This window comes from Eptatretus burgeri, chromosome 7 (genome assembly GCF_056783735.1).
Source record: "Eptatretus burgeri isolate ZD-2024b chromosome 7, Ebu_testis_v1, whole genome shotgun sequence".
Taxonomy (NCBI): Eukaryota; Metazoa; Chordata; class Myxini; order Myxiniformes; family Myxinidae; genus Eptatretus; species Eptatretus burgeri.
The window spans coordinates 153,606-178,429 of record NC_140967.1 but is presented as its reverse complement, the minus strand read 5'-3'; the positions used below and the strand labels follow the sequence as shown (position 1 = coordinate 178,429).

The 24,824-nt window shown below is 49.4% G+C and overlaps 1 protein-coding gene across 1 annotated transcript in view; it reads left to right on the top strand.

Moving 5' to 3' along the window:
• FBXO21 (F-box protein 21) overlaps positions 1-21,710 on the top strand; it is a 102,726-nt gene extending 81,016 nt beyond the window's left edge. The window contains exons 11-12 of the mRNA XM_085887171.1: positions 2,545-2,702; positions 20,894-21,710. Coding sequence (XP_085743297.1) covers positions 2,545-2,702; positions 20,894-21,060 — 325 coding nt within the window. The 3' untranslated portion in view covers positions 21,061-21,710. The remainder of the gene's footprint in view (positions 1-2,544; positions 2,703-20,893) is intronic.
• The last annotated feature ends 3,114 nt before the right edge of the window (positions 21,711-24,824 follow it).

Below are 24,824 nucleotides of genomic sequence, written 5' to 3'. Positions count from 1 at the left end.
GTGGCGCCAGCGCCAGCCCCGAATGACCTTGGATGGGGGCGCTGAACAGCGCCGCTGGCTGGATGCAACCAATGCCCCACAACAACCCACGCACCACAATCAGTTGAGATGCCAACGCCCGTCTAAACGGCCTTGAGCGAACACAGAGAGCTGCGCCCCCGGCGCCAGGCACGTCTGGCCTTGCCGAAACCAGAGGTGGGGGTAACGCTGACCAGCGCACCAGCCCTGGCTCCGAGTCGATCTCCGAGACCCACACGGCAGTTAGATGGTAGCAACTCCATTCAAACCACACTTCAACCATAGGCTCGTCATAAATCAATAGGAACATCATTGGAACCATTGCAAACTCATTTTTCCGTACAGCGCGTTCTTTCGGCAAAATCCCTGCACATGACAAAGCAACTACCCGTGGCCTGGGGCAACTGGAGGCCAATGAAACCTCTTTATTTGCCACCACCGCTCCTAAAGCCTTCACATCACATTGATTATAACGCAAATCCCATCGATTGATCTCCGCCAAACCCACTCTCACACAGGAACTGTTGGCATTTATTCCAACAACGTTAAACTGCATCACTAGAGCAATGAAAAACAAATATGCAATGAACAGCAACTCATAACCCACATCACGAGTCCGTCTCTTGGTTGTCGACTCGATGTCGCGACCCGTGACTTCCTTGAACGCGACGGCCCCGCCGCAACTCGCCGTCGAAGCTGCCCGAACAACACAGGCGCGCATTGCCTCATGAACGCCGCCGAAGCGCGAGAACTCATCGCGAGAGCTGGCACGGCTCCCGCTGCTCCCGAACCGCACATCACCGTTTCAGGCAGCAACGAACGGCCGCTCCCGTTGCATCGATGCGGCTCCCGCCGCCAGAACCTCACCCTCGGGTCTCGACGAAAGCATCGAAGAGAGCACCGGCACACCTGGAGGTACGAACTGGAGATCCAGCCCGAGGTGCGCCAGCCAGTCCCGACCCAAAAGGACGGGCCCCTCCCCTCGCACCACAAACACCGTGAGTAGGGCGCTTCGACCCCGGTAGAGCACCGAGACGTCGGGCGCCGCAAGCGGCGCAATCGCTTCGCCGGTGTACGTGCGCGATGCGAGGGCAGCACGAGTGGACTCAACTCGACCCCCGATCAGTGTCCCGCTCACTCCGACCTCCCCTGGCATCGGCCCTATCACTATCGGACCAACTGAAACCAGGCTCAACATGGGCAGCATCAGTGCCCCGGTCACCTCAACCTCCCCTGCCACTGATCTTGTCACCTCCGGACCAATTGGAAGCAGGTCTAACACCGGCAGCATCTCCCGCTCCGGGTCGCTGGAATCTCCGTGCCGAGGCTGCAAAACTCGACCCGGGGCGTTACCGTGCACGCCATGCACCGAACACCATGCCGGCAGTAGGTCTTGACCCGGGACGGAAGGACCGCTTCGCACACCGCCATCTATGACTGTAATGATGGGCGATGACCCTCGGCACACACACCGTAGACGTCCTCGAGTGCTCAGACCGCCGTCCGAGTGATTGCATTGCAACGCTCACCCACGACCCGCGCCGCAGACCGTGCGCGCGGCCGTGCGCGCCTGGCACATCGTGCTGACCTCCGGATCATCTGCTGCGCACCGACCATCGAGACACCGGACATTCCTCAGAGCCTGCGCGACGTCCAACGCCGCGCCCGTGCCGAAGTGCGTGTCCTCGTTCTTTAGCCATGGCCTTGCAGAAATCATTCCCCCGATTTGTCGTGCCTCAATAAAACGAACACTGAGCGCGGCCGTTGCCCACTCGACGTGGCCGAAGTCGACTCCGACGAAGGCGGGCACGCGTCCGCGCGCCATGCCCCGACTTCCTGTCATGCCTGAGCTGGCCGCGCTGGCGAGCCTCCTGGCTCCGGAGCCTGTGCGCGCGGCGAGCGAACCTGCGACACACTCTTCGCGATGCGTACCCCTCCGGAACCTCGAATTGCGCGAGGTGCACTGAGTGACTCGCTGCCACTCCGAACCCAGCCAACTGCACACGCCGATCCGAACATCCTTGTCGAAAACGGGCATAAGTCCGTATTCCACCATCCTCGTCACCCAACTGTAGTGTCGTGGTAGGGGCGCTGATAAGACAGACACGAGCGGGGGAACAGTCGAGCCCGGCTGTGGTGTACAAGCGCGAGCGCGGGCGTACTTTGCCCGCGGCTCTCCTTTATTACGTACTCAACACACTCACGAGCCGTGGCACTACGGCACCACTACAACTCCTCAGGCGGCGCGCACTCCTTATATCCCTGGCAGACACGATGCTCACGACGACCACTCCCCCCATCATCAAGCCCTGCCCCACAGGCCCGCAGGCTATACCACAGAAAGGAATTCTGGAATTTGTAAAATGCTGGAATTGGTGTGCACCCTCAAAGATTGCCTGGGAGACCTCAATTTCCCACAATTGATTTTTCTCATTTGATCCAAGTGTATGAAGCTTGCAACTTGATTAAAGTCATAATGTTTTCTTGTCATAATTACAGCTGGAACATTTTCATTATCCTTGCCAGGTATGACTACATGTGTGTGATCTCCGGCTGGGATGCGCACTGTGAAATGGGCCAGGAGTGGCAGAGGACTATGGGTGTGGATCGACTCCCCGGGGGTGCCGCCCAACCTTTCTACAATGTTCTGGTGGAGGACAGCTCTTGTCGCTACGCTGCACAAGGTGATACACTTCCTCTAATGGCTGCTTTCTGATTGTTTTGCTGCTTTATTACCCTGTGTCGACACACCAAATATTCTGTTCCATAATTTGTACCAAGGCAGGTAAGAGAATGGCTTCTTGGCCCATTGTTCATAATTTCATTCACACATTCCATGTAGTTTACCTATTCTCTTATCTTGCATACAAAACTTGATTGGATGAACCTGCTTGTCCTTCACATCTGAGCACATAGTGCATCATGTGGGTATCTTAGGCTGGGCTAACACTTGGGTGGTTATTTCCTGAACAAGCTGCCACCATTCGCTGTTTGTCAAGACAGTCATTATTTTTTAAACGTGTTGTTCAGATTTCATAAAAGAGTTGGACAACAAGGGACTGAGACAAAAAATGGGGAAGAGGAGAGAAATGATGAGAACCTATCGACTCACCACATCATAAAGAGAAGAGTTGTGAAAGAGGGACAGGGTCTTGGTGGCTACAGTAAAAGTGGTAGTGACGATCAGATTTGAGGTTCAGGAGGGAGGACACAACAGACTTGGGAAGATTACTCGCTGTATGAGAGAATAGGAAGATAAATGAATTGAGGTGTTAACCTTCGACTTTGGGAGAATAACTAATTCTAGTAGCACATGTGACCTGGTGTAGAGTGGTTGGGGAGAAAGGTGAGACGGCAATAAGAGCAAGACAAAAACGCAACCGGAAAAAGACTACAAGGCTTTTTCCGATTCTGCTTGTCTTTTTCCAGTTCCAACCTGCAATTGATGAAGAAGAAAATTGTGACACTCTGCCTCCTTTCACAAGATGTCATTGTCACTGAAGGCCTGACACTCCATGGCCTAAAATAGAAAACTGTATTCCATGGCACTAATGAAAGGTGTATTTAGTGTTTGTGTAATTTGCAGGTTGTAATTTTAGTTATTTATTTATTGCCGATTAGAATTAGTGTCGTCTTGGGAATAGGAATTGGCACGGCAATGATTCTTTTGCTTTGTGTGCTATGTGGTTCACCAGTGTCCTCTGGAATTGGTGAATCGGATCTGTGTTGGACACTTTTGAGGGTTACGTACCACACAATACACCGCCATTCTCCACCGGACCTTGGGTCACTATCATGCTAAAGAATAATCCCAATCCATCCAAATCGCAATGAGAGCTTTTCAGCTTTGCAGATCACGTGATCTCAGCAATGATCCAATTGACTGATGTCTAAGATAGCAATGCTTGGATAGCCAAGGTTGCCATGTTATTGGTACTGCATCACCATGTAAACAAGAAGAGCACATCAAAGAATTCTGAATGAGTCTTATTAAAATCACAGCAGCAAGTTCGGGCAATAAAATAAGGTATAAGTAGGTACTGACATTCTGATGTCGGTGCTCATTCGTAATTATTATTATTTTATTTATTTAAAATAAACCCCCAGTGTGAGGCTGGACTCTTACAGTTGATATAGAAGGTGTCCTATGAATTATGCCTGCTGTTGGCTCAATGGTGAGGGTGGCTGGCTTTGGATCCCAGGGTCCTGAGTTCACATCCCGCTCAGCTGTTGAAATAATACCTGGTGGGATTGACTCTGCCTGTCATCCTTCCGAGGTCGGCAAAATGAGTGCCAGCATGCTGGTATACTGTGTCGGAGTGCTGACCCATCCAGGATTGTGCCCAATCGCCAAGGAGATTGCTGAAGCAGCACCAACGCTCTGCACAGAGGATGGTCCCAACCTCCTCTTCTCTCCTCCAATGAATTGATCACGTGTGTGTGATATTTTTTGCACAGATGTATAATGTGAAGTAGAAATTATACTTCCCACTATTAATGTGTGTATATAACATGTGCATTGTATCACGCATAACATGTGTAAATAACGTGCAATATGTCACGTGTAATGTATAAATAACGTGCTATGTCATGTATAACGTGTGTATATAACATGCAATATGTCACGTATAACGTGTGTATATAACATGCAATATGTCACGTATAATGTGTGTATATAACATGCAATATGTCACGTATAACGTGTATATAACGTGCAATATGTCACGTATAATGTGTGTATACAACGTGCAATATGTCACGTATAACGTGTGTATATAACATGCAATATGTCACGTATAACATGTGTATATAACATGCAATGTTGTTACGAATTTGGAAGCCTTGTGCACACAGACAGACAGCAGCCCCAAGTTTAGTTATCTCGATAAGTATGTGTTTTATTGTTAGGGTCCGCTACCTGTGTCTAACGGGAATTACATGTGTGCGCTGCGAAGTTTCTTTTACAATAAATCTCCTTCACCTTACTTCGCACACTGACGTCGCACACTGAAGAATTGTGACGTCAATCGTGTAAAAAAAAAAAAGTGGAAGAATTGTGATGTCAATAGTGATGTCATAGCACCGTGTCCTGCCATTGGTTGATAAATAAATGGCCAGAACTTGGGAACCGCTTGTCCGATTAATACTAAACCTTGAAAAGGCACATCCTCAGGTCCCCAGCAAAACACCTGTCACTTTAAACTATTGGTTCTGGAACCCATGATTCCCGTCACCTGTGTTGGTGTCCATTATAAATTTTTGCTCTCGCCCTCAAGTTTTCTTTCGTGCCCTTGCACAATTTCGTGGCTGGGCAGCGTGGCTCAACTGGCAGGAACTTCCCCTCTGCCGAACTCTATCTATGGCACCCCCGGGCCCTGAGGATGTCTCCGAGCCTACCAGCTCCCTATGAACGTGGGGGGTTGCCCTCTCTGGCATTGCCCCCCTCCGATGCCTTCTTGGCACTTTGGCGCTACGGGTCCCTTTCTGAGGGTCGCCCGTGCCCACTACACTATCCCGGTCCCTTGGACCCTTGGCCTCCTCTGGCCGACTCGTCCGGTGCCTGGAGTTCCCTCTAAACAATACTCATCTTCCGACAGCCACGCTCCCACCCGGTCCATGAACTCCTGCACCCCTCCTAATGGGTTTTGTGCCTTCTCTCAACACCAACAACAAAACTACCTCCTTTTGGTAAATTTAACTAACCCATTAACTAACATTATACTGACCCTGGAGTCCCTTGGTTGGGTTTCACTCCTCCCCCCAATCAGTCATTCTCACCATGCATTCCACATTCACTCTACTCACACTTGGGCCCGCTGTCCCACATTCACTCATTGTACACTTTTCACTTTTCCACTCACACCAACACTCCACACTGCCATTCTGCTACTAAATTCCCTTAACTATCTCGTGCTCCCTCGTCGTCCCTTACACTAATGCACGTTCCTGTTAATCTATGTAGCTAAGCTACGTCCCCTCTACACATTCCATGTCTTTCCATGTCTTCCAGAAGAACCCACAAATCCATTCTAAAGCTATCCTAAAATCCCTCTAACTCACCCATTCCACGGGCTCCATGAGGAACAACTCATGTCCCCATGAAGCCGGTCTAATTAAACTAACCCATCCCACTAACTAGTGCTTCCTTTTCCCTAATTCACAGGATGTCCACCACATCCTGCAGGACTGTGTACTGGAAGCGAGGCTTTTCCTTTTTTCTGCAGCGCCATGGTGGCGGTTTTCGGCATGCCCGTTTGTCCCTATGGGCGTTGCCAACGTCCCTCCGAAGGCCGATCAATGCGGCCTTGACGTCACCCTGCACATTCCAATCAGCACTCGCTTTCGGGGAATTCCCCACGCGGGACGACGTGCGCTGTTTTTCCGGCATTCGTGCCGCGGGATTCCCGGTGACGTCACTCGCACACCGAGCCTGCGAGATTTCCGGTGCAGGCTGGCACGCGCGTAACGTCCCGGAAACCCGCTCCACGCGTTCCGCGAACAGAACGCGCGGTATGCAGCACGTGGAGCTTTACACTGGCGCGCACATGGGAACCCCTGTTTGCTGAATTCACCCAACAACCCTCGCCTACATTTTAACCATCCACGCAGCCGGCTTGTGTCCGATGTGGAACGTTTCCGGGCCGGGTCGTGCGCGAAGTGTGCCACGGACCTCGCACATGCCGTCGCACGAACCCGGCGTGGTAACCAAATTAACCCTACACGCGCAGAAGGCTCACCACACCCGTCTTCCATCTGAATCCGTCCGAAGTCTATTTTCATGCATGCACTCACGCATGTTATTTTACTCATGCACACCATGACACTCACACTATGTGCATGTTTCAACACACTCGCTCCACCCACACTTTTTACCACACACACCAGGACAATCGAGCTGGGGATTCGCGCTACCACAAGCACTCCCGGGGCCTCCATACCCCCCCCCCCAAACTGCGCGTGTACCCGTTAACAGCACTCATCTGCTCCACCTCGTTCGGCACAACCGGACTCACCTCGTCACGATCTGCCCCAAGAGAGCGTATTTCCTCCCCCTGTTCCTTAAAGAGTCACGCATCGAGTCACGAAACACTCCCCAAGCTCAACCTCCTCGTCCCCTCTTAGCTCTACCTGTGTGTGCTGGTCCATTTCATTTAATTCGTCCCCCTCTATTGAGTTCTCCATCTCCTGTTTTAATTTTTCTGTCATCCCCTCGTGTCTCACCCTACACGTTTCGGTCTCCCCAATTACCGTGACGGCATCTCTCATCCCGACCTTACCCGTATCCATCGCGGGCCGGACACATTCCACACTTCCCCTCGTTGGTTCGGTGTCTGCCACGTGGTGCCACCATCTTGCAATCCACTACCCGACTTTCTTCTCTCCATGCCTGCCTGTCTGCGTTCATCGCATCCATTTTGGCATTCACGTTCTCCACAAATCGTTTCATAACCTCCATGCGGTTTCCCTTGTTTTGCGCATTCGTTTTCATTTCGTTCATATCCTGCATCAATCGTCCCATCATTTCCAACATGTGGTCCGTGCTGGGAATTGAACGTGGGGCGCGCTCATGCGTCGCCCCAGCCACTGCACCCCTTACAACCCCTGGGTTCGGTTGCGGGGGCACGTCTTCTTGCATGGGGGTGTCCTGGGCCATAGGTTCATCTATATTTATATCTAAACCCACCTGTCTCAGCTCGTCTTGGCTGGCCATGTCGCGTGTTGGAAAATAAATTTTCAAATTCTCGTAATTTGGGGAACACGGGGAGGTTCGCTCCCTACACCCGAGATTCGAGTCCGTGAATTTCGCAACGGTGACGGAGGGGTTCGAATTCCGCTCCTGACTACCAATGTTGCGGGGCCGGGTATCGGCCGTGAGCACGACCGCTAGATGGAGCTGCAAGTCGGCCCGACCGATCGCCTGCAATTTGTAGGTCGTCACTCCGGAGAAGTCCGGAGCTGACGGGTCCTGACTGGACCGAAGATCGCCAACAGGTCACCCGTGTGGAATAGGGTGAATAGCCAAATTTCTATAAACCTATGTATCCACGTGGGGAATCTACCAGGGAAATTCACCCTCGATGGAACTTGTACGTAAACGAGCCGCTTAGCGCGCTCGTTCCGTGTGCGATTCCGAGCGGTTTAATCGCCGAGAACCGTCGGTCCGATTGTCCCGTTACAACGTAACCGCTTTACTATTTCTCCAACACACAGTACGCTCAGTCAGTGCAAGAATGGTCACGAACGAGCTGAAAACATTTAACAAATGGGGGTTTATTTATACAATAATGGGAGGAACTAGGACAGCACGTAAGGACAGAGCTAAACCGAATAACAGAAATTAAAATACAAATATATATAGCAAAAGCACTTAACAGTTTTACTACTTACCAGACTGGCGCCACAAACACACACACCCAAAGAATCGGACCAATTGGTCTTTATTTGGTTCTCCAGCCCAGAGGACAGTCGGGCTGAAGATCAGGGAAGCTGGCTACCTGGCCACGAGCGCGCTGCTTGCGTCCACTCCTTCTCGGAGCTCCGGTCACCCAAGGACGGACTAGCGTAGCCGAACCCAGTTGAGGTGAGTCGAGGTGATCGACCAAGCTCACGATCATTCGGAGGAGGAGGCAGCGGAGGCGGACGAGGACCAGGGCTGATGACGACGAGGACTGTCGCAAAATCTCCCCTGTTAAAATCTCTTCTCGGAAATCTCTCTTCTCCTTTCTCAGACCAGCCATCTACACTCTCATTTTCTCGTCCCCCGAGTGGGGGAGTCTCCACCCTCCCCGCTGCACACCGATTAGTCGAGGGCCGCCGCGCGGCTCCTCCCAGAACTCCGCCTTCTTCCAAAGGACCGCCCCTCCAACAGGAAGTTGAGCAACATGGTTCTGCGTGGGCTCCGTCCACCAAACAGCCAGAGGAAGTGTATTCTGCGTGGCTTCCGCCCACGCATGCGCTGACACGCACGTGAGCGATGACGTTGGTAGAAAGAAGCGAGATGAAGGTAAAATGATGCTGGCGCTGTTGTAGTTGTTGTTGGTGGTGTAAAAATAACGAAAAGAAAATCTGACTATTAAAATAACTTCACAGCGCATGAACATTTATCTCCCTACTAGACAAGGGAAATGAAGCTGTCTATAAAACACATACTTACCCATATACCTGAGCTATAGGAACCTGAATGTTGTGTGCGATAGTTTTCCAAATCTGCAACAATATAACCTGCAATATTGTTGTGGGCCAGGTATCGGTGACGAGCACGACTGCTGGGTGAAGCAGTGGAGTCGGCTCCACCGAACACCCGGAATTCAGTTGTTTACCCTCGGATAACTCCGAGGGCACGGGTCCCTTACAGGAACGTGAATCATCAATAAATCAACCGCGTAGGCACAGGGTTATTTTCCAAACGTCAAAATACCTAGAGGCCCACGTGGTGAGCTACCGAGAGATTCACACCCTCTACGGGACTCGAACAGGACGAGTCGTTAGCGTGCTCGACCCGTGCGTAACCCGAGCGGATGGTTACCGTGGTCCTGTGGGTCCACATGTACATAAACAGCAGCAACGGCCTTTTTAATTACCCAACACGCACCGTGCTAAACCAATGAAGGAAAGGACAAAGATGAGCTGAAACATTTAACAATAGGGGTATTTATTGACAGTACTTGTGGGAACGAGGGAAGGACGTAAGGGCAGAGTTATCATGACTACGCAGTGCAAGTATGTACTAGGCAAAAAGCACTTTAAAAATTCCTACGTATAGACTGGTCCCACAGACACACACACACGCACACACAAAAGAAACGGACCCAAATGGTCTTTATTCGGCTCTCCAGATCGAGGACAGATGAGCTGAGAACCAGAGCTTTCTCGGACCTTCCCACCTCGTGCGGTCTTCGACGTCCTGGGTCGGTGGGACTCAAACCCGCAACTCGATGCTGCTGCGAGCACCGGGTACGGAGGACAGCGTCTGGCTCCAGCACGCTCCTCCGGCCTCCGAGGAAACCAGAGCCAGCGACTCGGCGAGACCAGAAACAGGGACAGGAGACCAGAGGACCAGAAACAGCGACACGAGACCAGAGCTGCGGACACCGCGCCGTCCCGTCTATTCTCTTTCTCCGGAGGGAGGGGCTTCTTCTCTCTGGCCACTCGCCTCCTCATTGGCCGGGGGAAATCGGTCGTCCCCGTGATTGGTCGGGGGGCGTGTCGGGGCGTCATGGTGGACCGCCCCTCAAACAAGGAGAGGAATATTATCCTGCGTGGGCTGTGCCCATTTGCCGACCGCCAGGGAACTTGCTCGCATCTACCTAATTGGGCGAGAGAGATGTCAGGTCCTTGTGAACTCCGTCCACGTCCGTGCTGACACGCATGTAGGTAATGGCGGCGGTGTAGGATGGTGGATGGAAGCGAAGGCAGATGTCGGTGTTGTAATGAAAATCCTAACTACAAAATAACTCTGCAGCGCATGAACATCCAATTCCCACTAGACTTGGGACAGGACCCTAACTAGAAACACACACTTACCGATATAACTGAGTTATAGGGGACGGCTGTCTGTCTGTGTGCACAAGGCTTCCAAATTTGTAACACTACCCCCTCCCCTTTTTAAAGACTCGTCCCGAGTCAAATTTTCGTGTTACCAGCATGTGTAGGCCAGCGGTATAGGTCAGATTTTTTGGGACTTAATCAACCGGCTTGACACAAAGCTACAAGAGGTCTCATATGAAATATGGGGATCTCAGTAACTCATTTTTCCCTGTTGTCCTCATTTTTTGGTGTGCGGCCCATGAAATATTCACACCTGAAGGATACCCCCATTAGAAAATTTTGACCATTTGCGAAAATCAGTGAATTGGCCATAACTACAAAGCAATGCGCCCTATTTTTTACATGATTGGTATTGAAATGTGCAGAATGAACAGGGGAATACTACGAGTTACTTAATGGAACACTTCTAGATAAATATATGTACATTTGAGTGCTTTTAATAGAAAAAAGACGTATTTTCCAGACCGCTAACTTCGAAAATCATAAACTATAGAAACAAACATCTGCCAATTGTCAAATTTTTTCTTTATTTTATACGTGTTCAATTTACCATATAAATATAATGAGAATATTTTGAAATAAATTTCTATGAGCAAATTATACAATATAGTGACTGAAGTTTGCACAAGTGATGTGATAACTATATAATATGTTACACCAATACACATTGTTCTACGAGAAATTAACTAAAACATATATTTTGAGCGAGTGTCCTCGATATCTTCAACCATCACTGTCCGTGTCATTTTGGTCAACATGTGACAGTTCGTTGCCACACTGCCTGTCACTGGTGGCACACATGCACTCGTTAGTGCAAGGCAAACTGTCTTGTGAGCAGCTGCAGCTGTTGGTACATGGTTCACCACCACGGCATGAACACACAAGACCATCTAACATCTCCGCTGATGTGGGTCCATCAAACAATGTGGGATGCAGCACACCTTCTCCTCTGTACCATCCACGACCCTCTGGTCTGGGAATTTCTGGATTTGCCAGTTGGGCATTCAACCATACTCGGGTTTGGTGAACGGATCTCTTCACACGTTCGAGAAAAGCTGGTTCGGACGGAGGCAACTTATGCACGGGGACATCTTTGGTCGCTCCGAGTCTCTCCCGAAGATCATTCAAATTTGTGTGTGCATCCATATAATATATTTCCCTTGAGAATCGAGCATGGCACTGACTAAATGTCTTGAAGCAGCCACTGCCTCCTGGAGATTGTAGTTTATAAGGTTTCTTCATTGTCCCCTAAGATAGTTTTGAATCGATGTAATAGATTCTTCATTTTGAAGGCTTTCCCTCCTCTAAGGTCAGAATGTATCTCATCAACAAGATGGGGAAGGCATTTTGATGTTCATCAGATTCAGGTACATCTTGCTGGTATTGCCCAGAGCTCGTGTTGTGGGTGCTGATGTATGAAGGCATGCAAGTACTATGATATATAGCATTTTTTGCAAACAGGTCCTTGCCTTCAAGAAGACCAAGCATATCCTGATCGTCACGTGCTTCTTCTGCTTTGCGAACTGTTGCTTGTCTCGGTCCTGTTCGGACACGGTGAAGTTTATCACGTTTCCTGGAATGGCAGATGAAACAGGTTGACCAATCAGTCATCTTGTGGGTATTTGCTCGCGTGTGTTTAGACTCCACAATCTTTGGTTTCTCCTGTGATGCATGTTCTGAGAAGAAGGATAAGTTCCTCTTACTGGTGTATGACTGATAGCAACTGCCGTGGTAGAATATAGACATATCCGTTCCTCCCTTTCGTGATTCCAAACACTGGCCAATTTCATCGTTCCATATTTGTGAAGATGACTTCAAAGCTTCCAAACCCGTGCTCCCAGCTTTGCTGACCTTCTCCTTTGACGAATTCTGACATATGATGCATGTTTCCCATTCTGTCGACAACCTTCGCTTCTTTTTTGGCAACTGTAATTTCAATGGACTCGATCCCGGTTCATCTGGACACCGTTCAGCCATGTTGGAGTTCTATAATTAATAAAGATAAATCGAAAATTCCGTTAAATGATTAACGAAAGACCACTTTTAAGCGTTATTGCATAATGGGTAGAGCATTTATGATGTGTCCATACAATTGGCATTGGTGTTCTACAACCCTGGAAGAGAAGGAATTGAATAAAAAATAGATATATTAGGTTTAACTAATTGCTTAGCTCTAGCCTTTCAGTAGTGTCCATTTTTGCACAACCATGCAGGACAACCTCAGTGCATGGATGAGAGCGATGGTGAGGATGATAATTATGTAATCACGTTTTATCACATCTTCTTTAATATTGTAAAGGATGACTACTGAACATAGCAATGTCAACATCGGTTTTGAAAAATCGCCTTCTCTGATATTTTCCTTCTGGTGGTCCTAAAAATTTAGAAAATTATCGTATTTTGTCAATAAAGGCATATAAATTTACATATAATGATGTGGTTGTGATACTACATTATTCTCCTGTCCAATCGACACATTTCAATACCAAACGTGTTGGAAGAGGGCTCTTTGTCTTGTAGTTTATGGGAAATTATGTGATTTTCTGAAATGGTCCAAATATTCAGACGGGTGTATTCTTCAAATGTGAATATTTAATGGACCGCACACCAAAATATGAGGACAACAGGGCTGAATGTGTCACTGAGATCACCATCTTTCATATGAGACCTGTTGTAGCTTTGTGTCAAGCCCGTTGATTAAACTCCTAAAATATAGCCCCTTATCGAGGTTTACCGCTGGTCTATAAGTTCTCCCCGAGTACGTTTTACCTTTGGATCCCTGAGTGCAACATTTTTTTCATACATGTCCCAAAAATAAATAACCTAATGTGCTGTGTAACTAACGAACAGACTCACACAGACGATTTAACTAAAATTGCCAGCATTACGACAAACAACAGGTGGGTCAAACTTATTTACAATCTTAACTAATTACACTAACCATGGCCCAGGACCAGTCATCTGTGGGAAAGAATGCACAATTCATTGCAAAGTCATTGGTGCAAGGGAATGGATGGATGGGAAAACAAATTAATGCACGGGCTGCTCAATGCAGTCCCATTGATGTGGCTGCCTGCAGGGCAGTCCTTGAAAAACACTGGATGATCCTGGCGCACATGGTGATGATGACACAGGGGCAATGCAAATAGGGTAGCAGGCATGGGGTTATGGCAAAGGCAGGCAACAAAGGCATGGCAAGGCATATGCGGACCAGGCGATGCAGCACAAAAACAGGCCGGCATGTGAAGCTGGCCGGCCTCTGGTCTCGTTCCGTGAGGTTGTGTGGAGGGAGTGCGGTGGTGCCGGCCGCTCCGAAAACGTGCTCGGCCCTAACCTACCGTCTCCCCCCAACCTATCACCTTTGCCTGTCTTTGTCCATACCCAGTCCCTTAATTTGCAACAACAAAACAAATTTAGACCCCTTTTTATTTTTTTTATTATAAATTCGTCTCCCTAACCCCCTTTCTGCCTTTGTCCGGCTAACCTATCCTGTCGACCTCGCCTACTCCCAACCCCTAAAATCCTTTCTTGAGGGGAATAAGGAAGAGGCCAGCATCCTGTCTCGAGGCCCAACAAAGCCTCAGAATGGCCTCCCACATCTCAGCAATCTTTCCCAAGGTGGGTCCAGCGGCCTATGGGGAGCAAAGGGATGGATGGTGCGAAGGGGTACATTGTTTCCTAACCACCCTCACATTTATTACACTTTAAACTATCCCCGGGGCTTTTCAAACGCCTGACTCTTTCAACTATAGGTTCTAACAACCATGATTCCCGTCGTCTGTGTTGGCGTCCTTATAAATTTTGGCCTTGCCCTCAAATTTTCACTCGTGCTCTTGCACAATTTCATGGCTGGGCAGTGTGGCTCAACTAGCAGGGACTTCCCCTCTGCCGAACTCTAATCATGGCACCCCCGGGCCCTGAGGCTGTCTCCTAGTCTACCTGCTCCCTCTGAATGCGGGGGGTTGCCCTTCCCAGCATTGCCCCCCTCCGATGCCCACGTGGAGTTTTGGCGCTTCGGGTCCATTTCCGAGGGTTTCCCGTGGCCACTACACTATCCCGGTCCCTTGGACCCTTGGCCTACTCTGGCCGACTGTCCGGTGCCTGGGGTGCCCTCTACTCGATACTCACCTTTCAACAGCCATGCTCCCAGCCGGTCCATGGACTCCTGCACCCCTCCAAATGGGTTTCGTGCCTTCATACACCACCAACAACAGAACGACCTCCTGTTGGTAAATTTGAATAACCCACTAACTAACATGACACTGACCCCGGGGTCACTTGGGTGGGATTCACTCCTCCCCCCACTCAATCATTCACACCATGCATACCACATTCGCTCCACTCACACACTTGGGCCCACTGACCCACACTTACTCATTGTACACATTTTTCATTTCACTTTTCACACCACACTCTACCTATGATCCCCTAACTATCTCGTGCTCCCTCGTCGTCCCTTACACTAATGCACGTTCCATTTAATCTACGAAGCTAAGCTCCGTCCCCACTACACATTCCATGTCTGTCCATGTCTCCCAATATTCATTTCCCATTCTAAATTCCCACAAACTGGTCCACGGGCCCCATGAGGCCGGTTTACCGAAGCTAAACCCATCGTGCTAAACTATTGCTCCGATGCCCAACCAGCGGGCTGTGTGCTTGGAGCAAGGGTTCTTATTATTATTATTTTTTGCACGGCCATGGTGGCGGTCAACTGCTCACTCACTTTTCCCTTCCAGTGGCCGATAATCGAGGCCTTGTCATCGCCCTGTCAAGCGCTCGCCTTTGAGGGATTCCCCACGTGAGCCAACGTGCGCTGTTCGCCCGTAACCCGCGCCGCAAGGCCCTTGCCGATGATGTCACCCGCGCACCGGTCCTGCGCGGTTTCCTGTGCAGGCCAGCATGAGCGCATCGTCCCGGAAACCTGCTCCACGAACAGAACACGCGGCATGCAGCACGTGGAGCTTCGCACACACGCTCGTATGTGGACCCCTGTTTGCCAAATTCAAACAACACTCGCCTACATTTTAACCGTCTGCGTGATGGTTTCTTTCGCGGGACGTTCCCACACGCGGGACGTTCCCACACCGGAATCCCTCCACCTCGTCACGCGCGCGAGGGCCATTCGCGAAATGCCGAACGGGCCTTGGTACGCGGCGTCTCGCAGGACCGGCGCGGTTACCAAAATAACTTTACATGGCGCAGAAGGCTCGCCACACCCGTCTCCCGTCTGGCTTGGGCCGTCGTCCATTTCCATGCAAGCACTCACGCATGCCACGACACTCACACCATACGCACGTTTCAACACACCCGCACCACTCACACACTTCAGCACACACTCCGGGTCAATCACATTTGGGATTCGCATTACCACAAGAAATCCTGGGGTTTCCATACCCCCCAAGCTCCGCGTGTACCCGTTCACAGCACTCATCCGCTCAACCTCGTTCGGCCCGACCGGACTCACCTCGTCGCGATCTGCTTCGAGAGAGAGTATTTTCTCCCTCCGTTCATGAAGGAGACTATCCTGCTGCTAGCACCGGGTCTCGACACATTCTACCAGCTCAACCCCATTGTCCCTCCCTGACTCTACGTGTGTGTGCTCGTCTTTCTTTTCATTTAATTCTTCCCCCTCTATTGATTTCTCCGTCTCCATCACATCTTTTATTATTTCCGTTTCTTCCTGGCTCTTCGTCTCTGTTAATTTCTCCGTCTCCGTCACCTCCTTTGGTTCTTCCGTCGTCCCCTCGTGTCTCACCCTGCACGTCTCCCCATCAATTATCGTGATGTCGCTCGCCGCCTCGACCTTACCCGTCTCCATCGCGGGCTGGACACATTCCACACTCCCCCTCATCGGTTCGGTCGCTCCTCCACGTGGTGCCCCCATTTTGCTGTCCATTTTCCGCAATTCGCCACGTGCAATCGCCCTTATTGCCACTTTCCCCGCCTGGAGGTTCAACCCCACACGCTGCATCTCACCCCGCTGTGTTTGCATCCATATAACGCGCACACGCATCCATTTTGTTTCGCAGATCCTGCATTTTGCATCGATCTTGTCGTTCATGCTGTGCATATTGCGTGCGTTCGGGTCCATTTTATTTTCCATTCTTTGTGCATTTTCTTTCATTTCTTCCCTCTTCGCATCCATTTTGCTGTTCATTCCTGCTAGCATTGTCATCAACTGGCCCATGTCAAATGTACTCGGCGGAGCCGATTCGGCAAGGATCGGGGTGGGGGGTGGGAATTTGACTGGGGGGGGTGTCGTATGCCGCCCCTGCGCCCATTACGGACTCTTGAGTTTGGTTGCGGGGAAAGTTCCTGCATGGGGGTGGTGTCCTGGACCATGGATTCGTCTAACGCTACATCTACCCCTAAACCCACCTGTTTCAGCCTGTCTTGGTTCGACATGTTGCGTGTTGGGCAATTTGGGGGACACGGAGGGGGGGGGGGTTTGCTCCTTACACCCGTGGTCCGAATCCCGTTAATTTCTCCCCTGTCTACACTGCGGAAGGCAAAACTCTCTCGGGGGAGGAGCACCGAGACGCCGACACGCTCCTCCTCCAATCGCGGATAGCCACCTCGACACCCGAAAACGCCCCGTCCAATCCGGAGGCGAGTTGCCCGAGAGCGGATCCTTCCACCCGGCACGGGGGAGGGTTAAGAAGGATCACGAGCTGTATCCGGGGGGTGTTCCTTGGTTCCTTGGAGGTCATAACTTGCTTCTGGTCTGCTGGCCTCTCCTGGTCGTCGCTCATCGTTCGTGGCTGGCCAGGTCGTTTGTAGGATCCTGGCTGCACTCGTTGGATTCTGGTTCGTGGTTTCGAGTCCCACCATGGTGGGTTGTGTTGGAGCGCTCGAGCTGGGGATCCCCGTTCCCTTCCACCGACTCCGAGCTCCACAAGTGTGAGTCGGTAAAACCGCACGAGGCGGCCAGGTACCCGACCAAACTCTAACCCCCAGCTTGCCTATCCTCCACGGCTGGAGGGTCTGAATAAAGGCCAGTTGGCGCCATTTCTTTTTGGGTGTGTGTTGTCGTCTGTGGCCAGTCTTGTAAGTAAAACTTTATAGTGATTGCCATTGTACATTTGCCTGCATTTATATTCATGATTAAGTCTGCTCTGTGTTTCCCTCCCTTTTGCCTATTGTAAATAAATAACTGTTGAATGTTCCAGTTCGTTGTCTGTGTTTTCTTTCATTGACCCAGTATGGTTCGGGCTTGAGAATTAGGGAGGCCGATTGTGCCGTAAATTGTTATTTGGGCCGGCGCAGCTTTGGTAATTCCCGCTCGGTTATGCCGGATCTAAGTCAGTTACAGCGACTCGGTTCGGACAAAGTCGGCCGAGGGTGTGGCTTCCCCGGTAGCTAGGTCGCGCGGCTAATTAGGGAAATTGGAATCAGACAAAAGGACCCTAACCGCGCGGTCAAAATATTGGCGTCCACGGTCCATTAAGCGACCCGTCGACTTCGGAGTTATCCGGAGTGATAACCTTCAATTCCGGTTGTTTGGGGAGGGGGGGGAGAGATGGCCCAACTGCTCCATCTAGCGGTCATTCCCCGCCCCCGTCACCACAACAATATGTCACGTGTAATGTGTGTATATAACGTGTAATATGTCACGTGTAATGTATGTAAATAACGTGCTATGTCACGTATAATGTGTGTATATAACATGCAATATGTCACGTATAACGTGTTTATATAACATGCAATATATCACGTATAACATGTATATTACATGCAATATGTCACGTGTTGTGTGTGTATATTGTTACGAATTTGGAAGCTTACTGCACACAACAGCCAGAGTCCTTAAAGCTCAGTTATATCGGTAAGTATGTGTTTCTAGTTAGGGTCCCATTCCTAGTCTCATGGGAATTAAGTGTACGTGCGCTGTGGAATATTTTATGGATAGGATTTTTAAATCACCAACAACAACAATAACCCTCTGCTCTCGGCATTCTCCGCGCGCTCGCTGGTATGCGGGCGTGTGCGGAATTCTTCTGGAATGGAATTCCGTTCCAAATATGGTTCGCTTTGGCTGTGTGCCAAATAAGGGTATGGGTCATTTTCCGGCCAATGGGTGTCGAGCAGGCCAGAGTCGGGGGCGGTCCTTGGCAGGAAAGCGGAGCCGTGACACGCCGTCCACCCATTGAGAGCAGGCCACGGACGAGAGGACCGCACCCGCGAAGGGGAGAAGGAGAACGAATGATTGCGTCCCATCGGCTCCACGCGCTTCGGTCTGGTCTGCGCTGACGGCATCGCGCGCTTGCGTCCAGTCTGCTCGAGTGCGCGTCCAGTCTGCTTGAGTGCGCGTCCAGTCTGCTCGAGTGCGCGTCCAGTCTGCTCGAGTGCGCGTCCAGTCTGCTCGAGTGCGCGTCCAGTCTGCTCGAGTGCGCGTCCAGTCTGCTCGAGTGCGTGTCCAGTCTGCTCGAGTGCGCGTCCAGTCTGCTCGAGTGCGCGTCCAGTCTGCTCGAGTGCGCGTTCAGTCTGCTCGAGTGCGCGTCCAGTCTGCTCGAGTGCGCGTCCAGTCTGCTCGAGTGCGCGTCCAGTCTGCTCGAGTGCGTGTCCAGTCTGCTCGAGTGCGTGTCCAGTCTGCTCGAGTGCGTGTCCAGTCTGCTCGAGTGCGCGTCCAGTCTGCTCGAGTGCGCGTCCTGTCTGCTTGAGTGCGCGTCCTGTCTGCTCGAGTGCGTGTCCAGTCTGCTCGAGTGCGAGTCCAGTCTGCTCAAATGCGCGTCTCTGTCCGGGTCTGGGCCCGACTGCATCACGTGGATCCGAGGCGTCTCGTCTGGCGCTTTGCCGCGGGTGGTCGACCATCTCGACTCGGGAGATCATCTTGTGTCGCCTGCCTGCGAGCCGGAGGAGCGTGCCAACGCCTGACGCTAACCTCCGTACCTGAAGCTTGGAGCGGCCTCTGTTGCGGGTTCGAGGCCCGTTACCCCAAGATCGTCGAGAACCACACGAGATGGACAGGTCCATGTCTTTCTGGGCATTTGTGTGTGTGTCCTTGGGCCCCGTCTTGAAGTAACAACTATGTAAGTGCTTTCTTTGCTCATTTTGCATTGCATTTCTTATAGTCGTGATAACTCTGCTCATGTGTGCTTCCCCTCCCCGATTATTGTAAAAATGAATACCTCTATTGTTGAATGTACCAGCTCGTCCTTGTCCTTTCTGCCATTGGTTTGCCACGGTGCGTATTGGCAATTAGGAAGGCCGTTGCCGTTGTACATTTGGACCGGCACGGCTCTGGTAACACCATTCGGTTACGCCGGTTCCGAGTCGTTACCTGCGACTCGGATCGGACAGAGTCTGCCGAGGGTGTGGTTCCCCTGTAGTTTGGACGATGTGGGTATTTTGGTAAATTGAAATTTGCAATCGACCCTATCCCACGTGGTCGACCTATTGGCGATCTTCCGTCCGATAAGAGACCCGTGACCTTTCGGATTTATTTGAAGGGTGCGACCTAAATTCCGGGTGTTCGGTGGAGCTGACTCTACTGCTCCATCTAGCAGTCGTGCTCGCCACCGAGACCCGGCCCCACAACAATATAACGTGCAATATGTCACGTATAATGTGTGTATATAACGTGCAATGTGTCAAGTAAAACGTGTGTGTATAACATGTGCAACATTTCATGCATAACATGTATATAACGTGCTTGTATAATGTTATGGATAACATTTGTGTCCATAGCAATATGTATGATCGCAAGTCTGTGTGCGCGCGTACGTGCCTCCGCCACTGGGCATCATCTCGAATCACCAGTCTCTCAGGCTTAACGGAGCCTTCCTCGGTCCTGAGCAAGGAACCATGATTCATGGACCAAGCTCTCTCCTTCTCCATGCTGTGCCCAACGATCTGCTCCGAAGGATTTTGAGTTTATTAGAATGGATTACCTTCTCATAGACGTACCTTTGAATAATATATCTGATTGAGATGGACCGATTGTCCCCTCCATTGGATGGTATGCTTGGTGCAACACCAGATACAAGTTTTTCATTGGATTTTTTGTGGAGGTTCGAGCCAAGCACCTGATGCTCAGAGGAGAGCACAACACTGACCAAATTTTCTTGTTCCTCTACCAGCCCCTAACTCTTCCCTCCCCCACCTACCCAGCTATGATTTGAGGGCATCACAAATTGACAATGATGAAAGTTAAAAGGCAAACCTCATATTTTGCTTTGGTTCCTTGTTCTAGAAACAGCAAGTTGTTACCATGAGAGGTCAGCAGTGGTCTTGTCGTTGACTACCATAACAGTAGTCCTGTCGAGCAGTAGTACCTTAACACAAACTCTCATTTGTTACCCACCCACCCTGGTCCTGTGTGCAGAAAACCTGCAGCTGCACCCTGATCCAAAGCCCATATCTCATCCAGAGGTCGGCCGATACTTCTCGGGGTTTTTAAGAACGTGTTATACCCTCAACCCAGAGATGTCTGTGTTGTACCCAGATGATCAAAAGCTAGTGAAGCAGCTTCTGAATGTAGCAAGTAAATGAATGTGGAAGGCCGCGGTACTCTGTAATGGAGCTGCTGCACGGGGTGAGACCGATGAAAGCACATGATCAGTACAGGACCGATGTGGCCAACACACTACAATGGAGTTTGTCATGATAATCATGACGATGATGATGATGATGATGATAAAGAGGATAATGAGGAAAACTTTTGCACTGCTGTTGTGTTGTTGTGTAATCATGAAAAAAATTTTCTGTTCTTCATCTTTGATGAGCTTCCATCCAGGTAATTGTATTATAGAAAAAAAGTAACTACGGTTACTTTGATAGCTCACTTTCAGACAACTACCCACATGGTGTAACCAAAGTCGATCTTGGCACTGCCAGCATGAGCAGTGTCACTCTTTATACATCTCTGCCCACATTTGTGGAACTGTTGGACTCCACATGGTATTACCATCTATGGTGTCTAATCTACACGAGGTTCACGTCGAACCCACACAAGGTCAGAGCTGGGTGCAAACACATCAACGGCATAAACCTATGGAAAGCACATCAAGACTTGTACCACAAAGATCTGGAAATCTTGCTTGTATTTTCTTGATTACATTTTTGTGCGACAGGTGTGATTGTTTATGAAGATTTGTTCATTTAGTCTGTGGGTTGATTACAAAGTGTGTTGTTTCACCTGACTTTTGGTGTTTTCATTTTTGCATCATGATATAGAAGGATTTCACAATTAATCATAAATTGGTGTGGGAAACACCCTTTTATTTAAAATGATCCACCTGTCACATTTTTAGCTAGCCTGTTTGAAGAACAGAAAGCGATAGCGATACCCCCGGCATGAGCGTGAACGTCAGTGTCAGCGTGAGCGTGAAAATGTTAGGGTTAGTGCCAGTTATTTAGAAGCTTGCCATTCATTTAATATGTGTACTCGGATGCTGATATTTGGCATGGAGATTCCTTTGGGGTATATGATTGATGTGGTGAAGTTGAAATTAACAAATAATTTCAAATGTTTTAAATTTTTGACCCGTTTTGAACTTAACTTTTTTGAAGCACATCAATGTTAAACTTTTTGGTGCAAGTTATTTAGAAGCTTGCCATTCATTTAATATGTGTACGAGGATGCTGATATTTGGCATGGAGGTTCCTTTGGGGTACACTATTGGCGTAGTGAAGTTGAAATTAAAAAATAATTTCAAATGTTTTAAATTTTTGACCTGTTTTGAACTTCACTTTTTTTGTAGCACATCAACGTTAAAGTTTTTGGTGCAAGTTATTTTTTAGAAGCTTGCCATTCATTTAATATGTGTACTAGGATGCTGATATTTGGCATGGAGGTTCCTTTGGGGGATACTCTTGGTGTAGTGAAGTTTAAATTAACAAATGATTTTTTAAAAAATTTAAATTTCAGCCTAAGATGGTGTCAAAGCCACCCAATGCTCGCCTGTTTATACGAGACGCTTGCCATTCATTTAATATGTGTACTAGTTTACTGATTACAATATACAAATACATATCTTCTTCTTTCGGCTGCTCCCGTTCGGGGTCGCCACAGCGGATCATCCGTTATGATCCGCATACTGATTTGGCACAGGTTTTACGCCGGATGCCCTTCCTGACGCAACCCTGGTCGCCTCTTACGACACAGGGATATGGATTGGGTTTCGCCATGATTCCGGGCTGCCCGACACCCTCTCATAGCGTGGCCCAGCACAGAGCAGAGCTCCCGTCCTCAAGCGATCCTCCAACCCAAGCCTCGGAGTAGCCGGATTAAAGGCGCACGCCACTATGCCCTGTACAATATACAAATACATATATTGCTTTAAAATTATTTGGATCAGACTTCACTGCAATGCTTTATTAAAAATATTATTAGACTAATCTTTTAAAAACGATAAATGTATAAACAGGCGAGCATTGGGTGGCTTTGACACCAACTCTCTGGTTTATTTTGTTGGCCAACAGGCCCTCCTCATCCTCTTCTTTTTCTCTCGGCTTCACCGATTTTACTTGGGGTCACCATAATCCTGGTTGATCACCCTTCTCTATCTCCTTCTGTCAGTCACCCATTATTCTTCCAATCTCACAACTTCTAAATGTGTCGCCACTGCATTCTTCCATCTGCTTTTTGGCCTTCCCACCCTTCTTCTTCCTGGCAATCCCATATCCATCACTCGCCTCACAACATTCTCTCTCTCTCTCTCTCTCTCTCTCTCTCTCTCTCTCTCTCTCTCTCTCTCTCTCTCTCTCTCTCTCTCTCTCTCTCTCTCTCTCTCTCTCTCTCTCTCTCTCTCTCTCTCTCTCTCTCTCTCTCTCTCTCTCTCTCTCTCTCTCTCTCTCTCTCTCTCTCTCTCCGTCTCCGTCTCCCGTCTCCCCGTCTCCCCGTCTCCCCGTCTCCCCGTCTCCCCGTCTCCCCGTCTCCCCGTCTCCCCGTCTCCCCGTCTCCCCGTCTCCCCGTCTCCCCGTCTCCCCGTCTCCCCGTCTCCCCGTCTCCCCGTCTCTCCGTCTCTCCGTCTCCGTCTCTCCTCATCAGATGAACAAACCAATTCATTCTCTTCTCAGCTACTTTCTTTGATGATGCTTGCACAATCCTCACTTGACCCCCTGATATTCCAGCTCCTGCTCATGTCGTTTCTTGTCACTCCATACATCCATCTCGGCATCCTTATCCATTTACATCCAGTTTCTATTCCAATTTTCTTGATGTTGCCAAGTTTCCACACTATATAACAAAACCGGTCTCACAACTGTTTCCTAAATTCTTCCAGTCAGTTTCAGCAGCACTTTTCCATCACATGACACTCCAATGCACTTCCTACAATGATAACCAATCCATTGTTTAATTTCCATATTTCCATCTTCTATCACCATTGACCCCCGATACTTGAAGCTACTCACTTTCTCCAGATCTTCACCCATAATATTTATACTTCCAGGCCGATCCTCTTCCTTCGGCTCAAACTGACAATCCATATGGTCTCCTGGTCTTCATACCCCGAACTTCCAGCACTTTTCTGCACTTCTCCAGACACTCGGTCATATTCTCATCATCCCCACGACATAGCTCAGGCATCTGTAAACATCATTGACCATGGAACTTCCTGTTTCACTTGCTCAGAACATCCACAACAATCAGGAAGAGGAAAGGACTTGTTGCTGATCCTCGGTGCAAACCAACTTTAACTTAAACACTCTAACGCTCTTCCACACTCCTCATTCTTGTCTGGCACTCCTACACATCCTGTAATAGTCGTACATACTTCTCAAGGACTCCATGAATTCTTGCTCATTTCCACACTTCCTCCTGAGACACCCCGTCATAACCCTTCTCTGTATTTTTCAATGCATACAATCTTTGTTCTTCTGATCTTACCGGTATGTCTCTATCACTTGTCTCAACACAAGAAGGGTATCCGTCATGCTTCTTCTGAGAATGAATCCTCCATTTGACATTTTGATGAAAGTAAGTGTCTTATCAAAGTTGTGTTATGTGATGTTCAGTTCAAACGCTACATTGTTGCTCTGTCTTTGGGAACAGTCCATGGATTCAAATGCTCAAAATCCCTCCCAGTATTTATTTATTGAAACCGATCCTGGTGGAGTATTCTTTCGATGTTCTCCACTACAATAGGAACTCCTTTCACAAGAACACAATGTACTCCACTGCTCACAGGAGTCATCTCCAATATTATAATCTGCATTGAGGTTTCTCTACCTGGATGTTTTCCTGTGCCTCTTCCTTGCTCCCTCTCCCTACCAGCATCCTCTTTCTTCCTGTGTGGCTCTTTGGTTGATTT